Below are 14,189 nucleotides of genomic sequence, written 5' to 3' on the forward strand. Positions count from 1 at the left end.
GATATCAGAGGGGTCTGGATGAGGGCGAGGATATCAGAGGGGTCTGGATGAGGGCGAGGATATCAGGGGGGTTCGGATGAGGGCGAGGATATCAGGGGGGTTCGGATGAAGGGGAACATCAGATCATCATTCAGTTTCTGCCCTTCCCAGGGTGATTTCCCTGTCTGTCCTCTATACTCTCCTTGGATTTTATTATATGGATACATGATGGGGGGTTTGTACTTCTTGGCTTTGTAAATGTTTCTCGGAATTTTTGTTTATGGAAAATATATTTTTGTTTGATGTTTTTGTATAAAGCCTGATATTTATTTTTCTATGATGTATATATTATGTTTTATTCTGTGATCTTGTAATAAAACAATCTGACACTCCATCGACGCACATTATCCGCAGGTCCCCCTGACATTCGCATGGCTGGATGGCGGCTGTGCAGGAATGGGACAATTATTGATCAGCCCGGGCCGACATTAGACAATGGCTGCTGGTGATTGGATTTTGCGCTGGTTGTCATAGTATCTCCCATTGTTGTTCCAGGAATGAGAGGCTGTCGGCGGTTTTTTAATGTAAAATCCTTTTTTAGTGGTGGATTTGTATCCAGGACACGGCTATAGAATTCAGACTGTGCGCTGTACGCCCTGAGCGAGGAGGGGGCTCATCTAATGCCTCAGCCGGCATGGGGAGCCCGGCGACTGGAAGAATGGCGTCCACTAATGTATGAGCCCATTCTGCATGGAGGAGCAGAGTAAAAAGCCATCAAAGTCTCAGGGAAATGGACAAAGAATTGCAAAATACCAGCCATGAATTTCACCTTCTTCTCTTGCACTTGTTAGCTACCTGGCATGCAAGGTGACTCCCAGCTCCCGAGTGTGCACAACACTATGCAGAAGCCGAGCTGCACATTCTATTTATAGCTTATTGTATATTTAATGGCTCAGGCTGCCTTTCTTTTCACACTGGGCTTCATTATTTGCGTTATGCACATGTGGGAGCTGGAAGCAATCTGTCATGTTGGCATGGCATCACAAAGCTGATAGGGCAGAAACAATTTTAGCTCTTGGGATCTCAGGTTTAAAGTAAGTGAATCTAGATAAATGAATGAGCAGACAGCCAAAGCATTGAGGTTGTAAACATTTTTAAGTTTTTATGTCTTAGAATATAATATAAAATCATTCAGTAGTAGGTCCTAAATTGAGGTGAATCCAAGCTCAGATGACACCAACACATACCATATCACACCATTGTGTTATTATTCATTTAACATAGACACAATGCAGACGCCATGTGTGAAAATTTAGGTATCGCTTTACCCCTTCCATAGGAACGAAGGGGGTAAGTATCAGCCAGGTGCTGCCCATCTGATGCATTGATTGATCATCAGTCAGTATGGCGCCCTCTATTGGCAGCTTGCTGCTCTGCACCATTCAGGTGTGTGTTACCACAATGCCAAGGAGGAAAGACATCAGCAATGATCTCAGAAAAGTGATTGTTACTGCCCATCAATCTGGGAAGGGTTAGAAGTCCATCATTGTACAGGGAGAAAGATTATTATTCACCAGTGGGAAACATTCTGAACAGTTGTCAATCTACCTAGGAGTGGACGTCCCAGTAAATTCACCCCAAGGTCCGACCGTGCCATGCTCAGAAAAATTGTAAAAACCCCCAAGAACTTTATTTCAGACTACAAGCCTCAGTTAGCATTGTATATGTTGCAGTTTATGGCATGTCAAATAGAAAAAGACTGAATGCCTATGGCTTGTATGGAAGGGTTGTCAGGAGAAAACTTCTTCTCACTAAAAACAACATGGCGGCACGGCTTAGGATCTGAACAAACCTCAAGACTTCTGGAACAATGTCCTCTGGACAGATGAGACCAACGTGTTTGGCCATAATGTACACACAGCACATACGTCTCATACAAACTGTGAAGCATGGTGGTGGTGGGGTAATGATTTGCGCCTATTTTGCAACCACAGGAACTGGGCACATTTGAGTCATTGAGTTGACCATGAACTCTTCTAAGTATTTTAGAGCCAAATGTGAGACCATCGGTGTGACAGCTAAAGCTTGGCAGAAACTGGGCCATGGTCAACTATTTTAACTATTTAAGAATCCCGCCATGAGAAATGTAGAGCGGCCATCTCTGTAATGCATATAGACAGGTAATGGCTGAAAAGAGGCTGCAGGAAATCAGGGATTGCTATGACAGTACAATGTTGCAGTCTGATCACTGGGGGAGAGGAGACTGAGGAAATGCTTCCTCCTGCCTGCAGCAAGCTGACAACATCATCTCAGTCTAGACAAAGTCACTGACTGGTCCTTAAGGATGGCTTTTACAAAAGCTGGATCTTTTCTGTGCAATGAACCTGTTGCTGAATATTGTGACACATAAGGAGTTTACTGACAGGTCCGCTTTAAGGTGCCGGGAGCCAATCAGGATTGGTGCTGTATTAATGCCCGGTGTGTCTCCTGATAATATTTGTACAGGAATGGTGCCGATCTCCTGCTGGTTATCCTGCAGATTGGAAGCCGCACAGATGACTTGTATAGAATTTTCCTTATCTGCTCCCATCCAGCCCCCTGATCTGCCATCCTCCTCCATAGATACAGAGCCAGGGCCCCCAGGAAGCAAACACCAGGGGCCCGCACTGGCCTCATTGCTCCAGAAACGTTAGTAGATTCACCAGGCCACATTCACATCACAACCCAACCTATGACACTTCTGTGCCTGGATTCCGATATTTGGATGTTATTGCAGAATAATGGGAGTGATTGGCGGTGCAGAGTGCAGAACAAGACAGAAGTTACCGGAATTCAATTCAATAGAAACAATCTCAATTTAAACCAAATTCACATTCTGATAATGTAATACAGCCCCAAAGAGAACCTGTCATGTGACTATCACTTTTTACATTCTTGCTGTTCCATATTTTAGTGATAGTAATGCTTGGAATAATAATACTGCAAACCCAGAAAAGTATGGAAGTCAGTGGGTATCTTCCGTCCATCCTTTCCTTCATTAAATCTTGCACATTTGTACAGCCTCTCTCCTTGATAGAAACATCTTTGTCCTGATTTTACTGCACACTGTGAGCTTCTCACAACATACATTAGAAGCTGCAGCAACTCTTTTCTTGGCTACTGTACATCCAGCATTACTTAGCCCAACGTGACTGTCTCTGCTCCTTTCATTCATTGGATTTCAGTTCTGTCAATCATTAAATATCAGCATCACATGTGGGCATTACCTACATGTAAATCCTGCCCATTCCACCAGAATGGCACCAACCTATCCAAGCATTGATATTTGATAATTCCTCCCAAAACCGCCCTACGGCTTAGCCCTATGGTAGGCACAGCCCTAGGTGTGCTGTGACTTGTAGTTCCACCCGGACCATAAAGCTGCAAACTGGCCATTCATGGAGAAGAGCTGCCCGTGCCCCCTCACCGGCCATCCCTGGCATCACCCTCAGCTTGTTAAATATTTCAATATGTACTTGCTGTACAGCGCAGTGACACCGGTCCGTCGTGTGCGGTGTAATGTTTGCATTATTAAAATGATGGGCCTTTTCATTGCTCCGGTTGGCACCGTGCCCGGCTCTGTGTTGTGGCATGCAGGTGCAGGGTCACACCAGGCAGATGTCCCAGGAGAGGTTTGGTTGCCAGGCAGGGGGTGAAGGATGCTTTAAATTTCCAGGCAACAAAGACACAGATCATGGAAATGCTTAACCCATCACCATCTGCGGGCACATGCCACGCGGGAGAATAACGCAGGGCTAAAAGCTCCATGGAGAGGCGGAGGGCCGCAGGCTGGGGAGATTAAATATTTAGGACACTTCAATAAAGCAATATCACTTATTTTGATGGCAGCTCTGGGAAGCAGACGGGTTCAGCACAAGGGCTTCTCCATCGCATGTTTGCAGCACCCTGGCACGTATTGATGCAACTATAACCGGGTACCAAAAACAATGCCAATCATTGACGTATTACAACATTCATTTATTTTACTACATTCACCCCAAAAGTGATAATCAGTAAAAAGAGGAGAGGAAATGATGGCGGAATCATAATATTTATCTTCTGCTCTATATCATAAAAACCAAATAACATCATATAATAAAAACAAAAATATCATGCAGGGGCCACCAATATATAGAATATAAATGACATAACCACATAACTGCAGCGCTTGTAAATTCAAAGCCATCCATTGATGACTTGTTATATGTCACTTTCTTTTTCCTTTAAAATGACTTTTCAGAAAAGTATAAATCCAAAGTTTGTCGCTCCAACATGTGCCCCCCCCCCTTTATATTAGATCTGACTTCTGCCTGATTATAAATCAATATAAAAATATTACTCCCCTACGTAGGACTATTGGGTACCTTAAATTACACGAGGAAACCTTAATGTTATCACTGAAATGTAACAACATTTATTTATTTTTCCCCATGCACCCCAAAAGTGAAATCAGTAATATAAGCACAGGAAACAATAGAGGAAACACAATATTTATGTTTGATCTTCTATTCATTATCATAATATATAAACCAAACAACCTCATATAATAAATAAAAACAAAAATATAATGCAGGGGCAACTATAACCAATCTTCAACCAATGTTCATCTTCTCATTCAATATAACAACATTTATTCATGCTGCCACATTCACCCCAACAATATTGCTTAAAAAAAATCAATTAATTACAAATAAATATTTCCAATAACTGGGGTATTCAAATAAAGCCCTCCATGTATATATTGTTACTGATGTGTTGCAATGCATAATTATTGTGGCTGGGATATATTGATATAATCTATGGAGAAAATGTCAGCTGATATCCTATGTATGCCTTTTAATGAATAATAATAAATTATATTTTTATAATTGATGTTGTATAAGGCAAAATTACTTCTGGTGCCTTAAAAGTCCAATAAATCTGGTAAATAAACATTGTAGATATTGTAATTATGAATTAATAGCTACTCCAAATTGATCATTTTTCATATAGTGGGTGAGACAAAACAACAATTCTCTAATTCTTGACACATTTCCTGAATCAATGTTCACTTCCTCAAGGAAATAATAATATGTGATGTAATTCCCTGTTTAATGTACAGCACTGCGTAATATGTTGGTGCTATATAAATCCTGTTTATTATTATTATTATTAATAATATTAATAATAATAATAATAATAACTGCCAATATTAGATCACAGACACCTCTATTTATAAGGATGTAACAGCTCAAAACAAAACAAGGTGTGCAAAGCGCTCACCTCCATAAGCTCCATCATTAGAAGGAACAATGTCACTGACCAGTAGAAAGAATATAGAAGCCCCCCTTTCTCTGGGAACATCATGGGTCCTCACATTCCCCAAGTATTGACAATTCCAGCCCTAAATAAATGAAAACTTTGCAGAAGATCCCAACAGCCCCTTTCTTTGTTAATTCTCTATAGTGGGATTGCAGAATGCGGAACGATCAAAGAATTCAAAGCATTGCATAGGGAGAGAATTATAGACTGAGCTTTATTTATCATTGATGAGCAGAGACCCCATAGTTATCATTCCATATAAAAATAAGAATTCCTAATGAAATAAGAACCTCACAGGTCCTATTCCGGCTACAGACTAATATTACATCAAATATTTATTCCTGCTATCAATAATTAAAAATATTTGTAACGTATCACAGATTGTCCCGTATAGGGAGAGACAATTCCTCTGCACAATGGCTTGATTGGAGATAACAGACGTATATAGAGGGTATATAGAAGAAAGGGTCCAATGGTATCAGGAGTCAGAACAGAACAAAGCAAAAGAAAGCCACATTCCAGGAAACATCAAGAGCTGGGATGTTCAGGGAAATGGGACATTTTGGGCATCAATATTGTATAAAAGAAACTAGTTTAATATTATGAAAAATATTAATATTATTAAACAAGATTTATATAGTGCCAACATATTACGCAGCGCTGTACATTAAATAGGAGTTTCACATGATAGACAGATACAGACAGTGACACAGGAGGAAGAGAGGACCCTGTCCTGAAGAGCTTACAATCTATTAGTTACATTTTATGCTGACCATAAAATCAGTGGCCAAGAAAGATTCAGACAACCTCCTAATTATTATACAGAGTTTGCCAAGGAGGTGAAAAGATGTTACAATATTTACAGAGATATTACAATCGCTGAGTGAAGGGGAACTGGACATGCTGTTTACAGGACTTTCATTTGACGCGTTTCGCAGAATTAGTCTGCTTCTTCAGGAAGATTCATTAAAAGGTTGTACCCATACACAGGATCCAGATTGGTCACTTTATAACCCAGGATGGGTCACATAAGTGGTCGGCAGGTGTAACAGAATTCACAAAGTAGTTTAGGAATTGGATTGTTTGTAACAAGGCAGAAGCAATATATCCCAAGCGCGCTTTAATATAGGAACCCCAAGTTCCGAGTTATGCCAACAGCAGGGGAAATCTGCGCCAATTTGTTATAGACTAAAAATGTTTTATCAGTTGTATGAGCGCAGATTGCTGCCATTTGTAAATGCCGATGATATTGGGATGGCTGAGTCGGATGGGGACAACTAATGGAGATATAAAACCTTGTCATCATTTTATGATTTTAGTTGCTGGTGTTTGGCATTGGATGATCAGGGCTGGAGCTCCGTCAGGTACTTGGAAGGGAAGGTACCTAGAGGGTAAGGCACCATGCAGGGGGGTGTAAGGCCAACCATTGGGCGGGAGGGGGTTATGGTAAGGCACCAGGTGGTGGTAATTTTTAGGGAGAAATTATTCTAAAACCGGACAACCCTGCCAAACCTCCTTTGTAAGGGCTAACAAACAGATCCAGCACATTCAAAGAAAAATACTTCTGATCGAGGAAAGATCTCAAAGTATGTCCGTCTGTGATGAAAATGTTTAGAATTGACCCTTTCACTGCCTGATCATCTCAAGCATCATTATTATTAATATTATACAGTATTTATATAGCACCATCATATTACACAGCGCTGTACAAAGTTCATAGTCATGTCACTAACTGTCCCTCACAATCTAATGTCCCTACTATAGTCATATGTGGTTAATGTAGTCTAAGGTCAATTTTTAGGGGGAAGCCATTTAACTTAATTGCATGTTTTTGGGATGTGGGAGGAAACCGGAGTACTCGGAGGAAACACACGCAGACACAGGGAGAACCTGCAAACTCCATGCAGATATTGTCCTGGGTGGGATTCAAACCCAGGACCTAGCGCTGCAAAGGCCGGAGTGCTAACCCCTAAGCCACCATGCTGCCCAAGCCATCATTCTGCATTATAACCCTGCCCCATCACCTGGCTTTGCATTCAGGCCCAGCATGGAGGGCACATAGAGAGGAGCTGTGATATCTTCATTATGGAGTTCATCAGAGAGACAAGCGCTCACCGAGAGGCCGGCAAATGTCACCGTGATGTCTGCAGCCAGCAATTGTCAGCCAACTGCACCGACAGACAGATTACAGGTTTATGTCTGTCAGCCGTGCAGGCCACAGAAAAAAACAAAATGAGAGGATAATAAGAGAGAACTTAGCATTGGGAGAGATATAATCCAACCCACCAACAACACTGTGGTATATGTCAGAGCTACATAAATGTATAACAATAGTATGTGTCTGTGGAGGGTCTTTAGAGTGTCAGCTCCTATGCACAGAGACCGATGGGACTGGCTCAGTGATCTCTGTACAGCACTGCGGTATATGTCAGAGCTATATAAATAACATTGCACCTATTCCTCATCCCATCATTGTAATATCAGCATTGTATTTGTAAGGCTCACATATGTTTAGTGATAAAATCAGAGAAATCTGGAATAAATCTCCTTCATGTGATGGGAATCTCTGGTGTCCCCATTGGAATCATTACATAACTTGTATTTTCCTTTTATAAAAAGGAATGAAGGTGAACGTCTCAGCTCTTCCTTATACTTTAAAAAGCAAATGACCAAAGATATAACGTTAACCTATTATTAATATTATTATTAATAAACAGTATTTATATAGCGCCAACATATTACGCAGCGCTGTACATGAAATAGGGGTTACAAATGACAGACAGTGACACAGGAGGAGGACCCTGCCCTGAAGAGCTTACAATCTAGGCAGTGGGAGAAGTATCATACAATGCATACAAGACATATTCTGCAGCATTATTCCCAATTCTCAGTGCAGATTACGGATCCCCTGGGCACTGATATGAAGATGAATAAATATTTCAGCATTGACAACGCTGCTTCCTCATACAGCACAGCGAGTGAGCGTTGTCACCTGGAGTCACAGATCTAATGCAGCCCCATATCTATAGCTGGTTAGGGTTTGGGATATATATTAAGCAGTGAAAAAATTCTGCACTGGAATCTCAGGCTGGTAATCAGCAGAATTTCCTGGGTTCAGGCGGCACAAATACAAAATGTCTCGTTTCTCATGTTTGCCGGGCATTGAGCTGAATTCAGTTTGTTCCTCATATTCAATCATTTGGTTGATGGAAGTGAATATAATGTGATGTGTCTGTGATAGCTGTGCCCATAGTTGTGATGTTGGATGTACCATATCACCCTCAGCATTATGTATCATCACAGCCAAGAGGGGGCCCTGGTGAGCAGGTCAGTTCTGCCCACTGTCCAATGTCAATTCATTAAGAAACCAGCACAACCAATGGGGCAGCCAAATGACTGGCATGGTGCCAGGGGCATCTGTTCCTATCACCGGTCTGAACTTACAATTGTATAATACCGATAGACTATCATGAGTGAATCTGGGTGATCCAGCAAACCTGAAATGGATCTTGTCCAGGACTGGCAGCTAATAGTAAATATTTTGTAATAAGTCCATTCCAGGTTTGCTGGATCACTCAGGTTCTCCCATGATAGTCTACCAGTCTTGGAGAGCTTTATTGAAGTAATGTAACGCTGATTTCTTTCTGGGTGCAGCCAGCAGTCACCTAATGAACAGAAGGTAAACCCAAGGGGTCACAAAGCTAAACCAATAGCGCCATTAGGACTGAAATATAAAAAATTGTCGTTTCTTCTTTGATCCCGAACATAAAATGACCACAAACCATGAGATCAAATCTTGCACAGGCGGATTGAATACTTTGTATCAATGTATCAGGGATCAATGTACAGCGCTGCGTAATATGTTGGCGCTATAGAAATCCTGTTTATTAATAATAATAAAAATAATAATAAGGGATTTATATGAATAAGAAGGTTACATTGTATCATTGTGCTGTATAACACATGGGGCAGCATCGCCTTCAGTTAGTATCACCATGCACACCAATGCACGGGAAGGGTTAACCCCGGCTGTCCATGGATGGACGATGTGTTGCATAATTCATTGCAGCTCCCTGAGGTCACCTAATGCGTCATAGCCTGGCAGAGCAGAAAGGACACCTGATGGTGAAAATCAGCCGCTGACCCCCCCCACCGGATGGGCAATATGGAAGAATAGAATGCAAGGTCACCTTAAGGCCCAACCCCGGGGTAACATACTGTCACTGCAATCTTTCTGGATTCAGTTTAACAATGGCGACGTGCCTACAGGAGGTGTCAATGGCGTCACCCTCCTGGCCGGGGTGTTCATCAATCTTTGGTGTAACCTCCGCATAGCCTGTTGTTTTACCCCCATTCTATTAGGGGGGTGGGGGAGGGAGGTAAGTTGACGTTTTATAAATAGGCCCCATTGTTTTCATTTCCAGCGATTGCGTGGCTCCAGTAATGGCAGCTGAGTCATGGTTGCAGCAGAAGGCGCATTTCCTCGTCCGCCTTGAACTGGCCGCCCCTATCATGCACCAGCTCTTTATATCTGCGGGATAATTGAATCCCAGCGCGTCAGAGGAGCGATGGAGCTTGTTTTCCTACATTAACCCCTTCCTATCCGCTAACTGCCAATCCTCTCCCACATCAGCGTACTAATGTACTAAAGTAGCGGCGACCTCGCTGCATCCCCTGCAACGCATTGCTGATTTCTATGGCCTTGTCCTGAATTTCGGACCCTGGAAGTGATGGGGCATGAGGCTGCTGCAGGGGCTGATCTGTGTCTGACATTTGTGAACACACATTCACCGGGATTTATATGACGGCGTCACCTCTGAGCTGGCGTTTCGTGGTCATTTGGCATGAAAAGTGCGTCATATTCTCAGCTGCCCTCTTATAATTCACAATTATAATTAATTATAAGTGGAGGAACTGGTCGGTGCTGCTCTGCATTGGGCGTAGGGTGGCAATGTGATAAAAAAAGATCATTTCACAATTATTGCTGGGAGGGCAGCAGGACGAGAGCCGGAAAGTCATATTGTGCAGAGCGTCAGCTCATTATACAGCCCCACAATTACTGTCTGTGCTGGCCCAGCTTCTTTGCCCTTCCCTTTATAAAGTATACTCCTTTGCTCCTCCCCTACACACTCCATACATACCCTGTACATACCCCATACATTACCCCCTACACACTCCATACATACCCTGTGTATACCCCATACATTACCCCCTACACACTCCATACATACCCTGTACATACCCCATACATTACCCCATACACACTCCATACATTACCCCATACACACCCCATACACACTCCATACATACCCCATATACACTCCATACAAACCCTATACGTTACCCCATTCATACCCCATACATACCCCATAGATGCTTCTCTGTTTTTTTCCCTTTATTTATTCGTTAGATTTGATCTCATACCCCGGGTACAATCCCGTGAACCCCTCACTAACCCATTGGAGGCAGAAACCCCATCCAGGTGCCGGCACTGATCCTTTAATTGAAGAGGAATACTTTGTGAGTCATAAAGTAAAGCAATCATGGAGGCGGCCATTACCAAGCTCTTTCTAATGACGCCAGTCATCTGGCTGCCTCTGCTTTAATACTTCTAAATCGCTGCGACCTGCAACAAGCATGCAGCCAGTGAAAGTTTAAAAGAAGCCATAATTCCTGGTACTTGTTCCAGATCAGTGACCTAGAAAGCCACATAAGCAGCATGCCAGGCAGATGGAACATTGTATTAAAGTATTGTTATAGGGGAGGAAGGATCAACATAATCTCTGACGCTGAAGAACCCTTTCACCTGAGCTCTTACAGAAAAGATCCCTTGCCACAGCTGGTGAATAAACCCTGCTCTTCCCATTAAATTCCCAATACAACCCACCCGGGTATTTATAGAAGCAGATCACAACCTTAGGTGCTTTTTCATTGGGTGAATAAACTCAATATTTGCACTTCTCATTCATTCTTCAGGCAGGTAAGAGGCACTAAACCGTGAATGTGACTTTCACCAAATATTTACAGGTGGTGAATCATTCACTGTCATTTAAAACACATGCACCAGGAAGATTTACCTGCAGTGAATGCTTATTACATATACCCCTAGCATCATCATGAGGGGTAAGAAGTTGGAGGAGGATATCTAGCAGGAAGAAGCCTCAGAATGTCATGGAGCGGCCCTGAGATTACATTGTACACCGCTTCCAGCTGAGGCTTCTCACACAGGTATTGTCACCCCGAGGTCACGTGATCCGTCTCACCTTGATCTTGTGCAGGGCCCGTTCCTCCTCCAGGATCTGCACCCACACGGTGATCCCCGACTTGTTATAGGTCAATGTCCAGCCAGACTCAGAGTGACATTCAGTCTTGAAGTTTTGAAAGTCCCGGTCATCTGGGATCTGGACGGATTCCCTGGACATGGTGGCTGCTGGTGGTTGTGCTGATGATGATGGTGGTAGTAGTTATGGGATCGGACTGAGGGGCCCCTCACGCACACAGCTCAGCACTCGGTGGCTCCTCTCTCCCGCACATCCATATGGCTGCCCTGGGCGGTGAATCTGGTTCTTCCAGCCAGACAGGTGCAGCAGATCCCCTCCCAGCGCCGCTCCGTCACCGGCCCTATGCACCGAGCGTCCGCGATGGAGGGCTCCTACGCCGTGCGGTGTACAAGGGGAGGATGCCGGGCGAGAGAGAGAGGAGCTGCCAGGCTGGGGGACATAAATATATCTCTATGTACACACAGGGGTCCCCTCCCACACTGCGCACACACACCCCCGGGGCCACATCTGCCAGCCGCTGGGTCCTACACACTGACAGCTTTACTACGCATCCTTCTATCCCAGCCTTCCATCCCCTTCCTGCTTCCATCTCAGCCTTCCATCCCTTCCATCTTCTTCCTGCATCCTTCCATCTCATTCTTCCATCTCCTTCCTCCATCCTTCCATCTCCTTCCTGCATCCTTCCATCTCCTTCCTGCATCCTTCCATCTCCTTCCTGCATCCATCACTACTTCCCACCACTACATATCTCCCCTCCTATTGTGTGTAAATTCCCCCATCTTCTAGATTGTAAGCTCTTCGGGGCAGATTACCCTCCCCTTCCTGTGTCACTACCTGTATCTGTCTGTCACCTGCACCCCCTATTTAATGTACAGTGTACAGGATATAAATCATGTTTATTAATAATAATAATTATAATCCTTCCATCTCCTATCTCCTTCCTTCCACCTCCTTTCTTCACCCATTCGGTGAATGTTTGAAGGAATGAAAGATTCCCTGTTTTATAAATAGAGCCCATGGTGTCATTCTGCCCTCATGAGCCTCCCATTCCAGACCTTGGAAATGTTTCTTGCATCATATTTACTCCTCAAATTGAAATTTCATAGACACGGATTCATATATTCACAGATAGATGCGGGTAAATGTGCTGCTATTGGGCAAAGGGGTGGTAGGAGACCCTTATAATGGGCACAGCAGGAGTACAGACCCAGGAACCCAGCACAGGCATGGGGGAGACCCTCATAATGGGCACAGCAGGGGCACAGACCCAGGGCAGAACAGGTGTGCAGACGCAGGGCAGAACAGGTGTGCAGAGATCTCACCAACAGAACTTTTGCTGGGCAGTTTATCTCTGCAGATTTCTCAGGCTTGAAATGTTTATGGCCATGAAATGATCCCAGCCTCCCTGTGTTCCTGCTATTCATTGGCATTGTTCTTCTCTCTCGGTACCAGCCTTCCACTCATGTAGCCGTAGTGCTGACTGCACTGCCTGAGATTCAATCATCCATTGAAGAGATTTATATGTGTAATAAAATTAAGAAGCAGAAAGCATTGAAAAATGTCAACAAAAATGAAACTGTTTTCACTAAACACACCTTAATCTTGCAGCTGTAACCTGCCGAGCCGGTTGGGCAGCAGGTTAGATAGGTCATTGGGTTGCCAGGTAAGCAACAGGTGAGCAGGAACAAAAAGTGTTCAGGAGACAATCGGGTACACGGAGTGTTCAGAAAACTTTTGCTGTTTGACCAACATTCTCCCATTTCTTCCCTCTTCTCTCAGCTCAGATTTATATTTCAATATTCCCTCTATTCTAAAACATTATTTTCACCTAGTTTGCCAGGCAAAAAAGCTCAAACAAGTATCGCCCGTGAATAGATCCTATATTACAAAATTCCCATCTGTTCTCCAATAGAAATTGCTTTCCTGTGTTATTCATTCCTGTTTAAAACTTAGACATTCATCTCTGACATTCATTTACTTCTGAAGAATACAAAATATTCCCTGGTTTCATATAAGGAATGTCAGACTCCACCAGGTCTTTTAACTTATGCCAAAAAGTCATTCCTGCCCGGCCAATCAGGATGTCCGAACATCCGGAACCCAGAAGAGGAGCCAATGAAGTGAGAACAGGTGAGTGTGATTAGAAAAAAATGCATCAGACAGGTATGTTTAGTTTCTGTTGCAATTCACCTGTCCTACTTTTAATAAAAGACTCACCTGGTTGCAATATTTTTATTTTTTCACTTTGGCTTTGCTTTTGGATTTGAGTGAACAGATTTGAACCCTATGGGAGTGATGAATATCTGGAGGTTGCATCCTTGCTATACCATGCTACAACGTTCCCCTCTCAGTCTACCAAATATAATGATGGAGGTCTCAGGTATAGTCCGTGACTCCATGGCCTGTGAATATGTGAAAGGTATCCAGATGTTTGCACCCTACCATCAACCAATCAGAGCTCACAGAATCAGCAGGGTTATATGACTTTAGCATTATGATGTTCTGTGGGGGTGGAGCCTAAATGCAAATGTATGCATAGACACCCAACATAGGGGGATTATAACATTTGGTTTATTCTGCTCAAACAGG

The 14,189-nt window shown here is 43.3% G+C and overlaps 1 protein-coding gene across 1 annotated transcript in view; it reads right to left on the reverse strand.

Moving 5' to 3' along the window:
- STARD10 (StAR related lipid transfer domain containing 10) overlaps nucleotides 1–12,065 on the reverse strand; it is a 22,139-nt gene extending 10,074 nt beyond the window's left edge. Inside the window, exon 1 of the mRNA XM_072400184.1 lies at nucleotides 11,583–12,065. Coding sequence (XP_072256285.1) covers nucleotides 11,583–11,741 — 159 coding nt within the window. The 5' untranslated portion in view covers nucleotides 11,742–12,065. The remainder of the gene's footprint in view (nucleotides 1–11,582) is intronic.
- Nucleotides 12,066–14,189: the final 2,124 nt, after the last annotated feature.

This window comes from Pyxicephalus adspersus, chromosome 1 (assembly GCF_032062135.1).
Source record: "Pyxicephalus adspersus chromosome 1, UCB_Pads_2.0, whole genome shotgun sequence".
Lineage (NCBI taxonomy): Eukaryota > Metazoa > Chordata > Amphibia > Anura > Pyxicephalidae > Pyxicephalus > Pyxicephalus adspersus.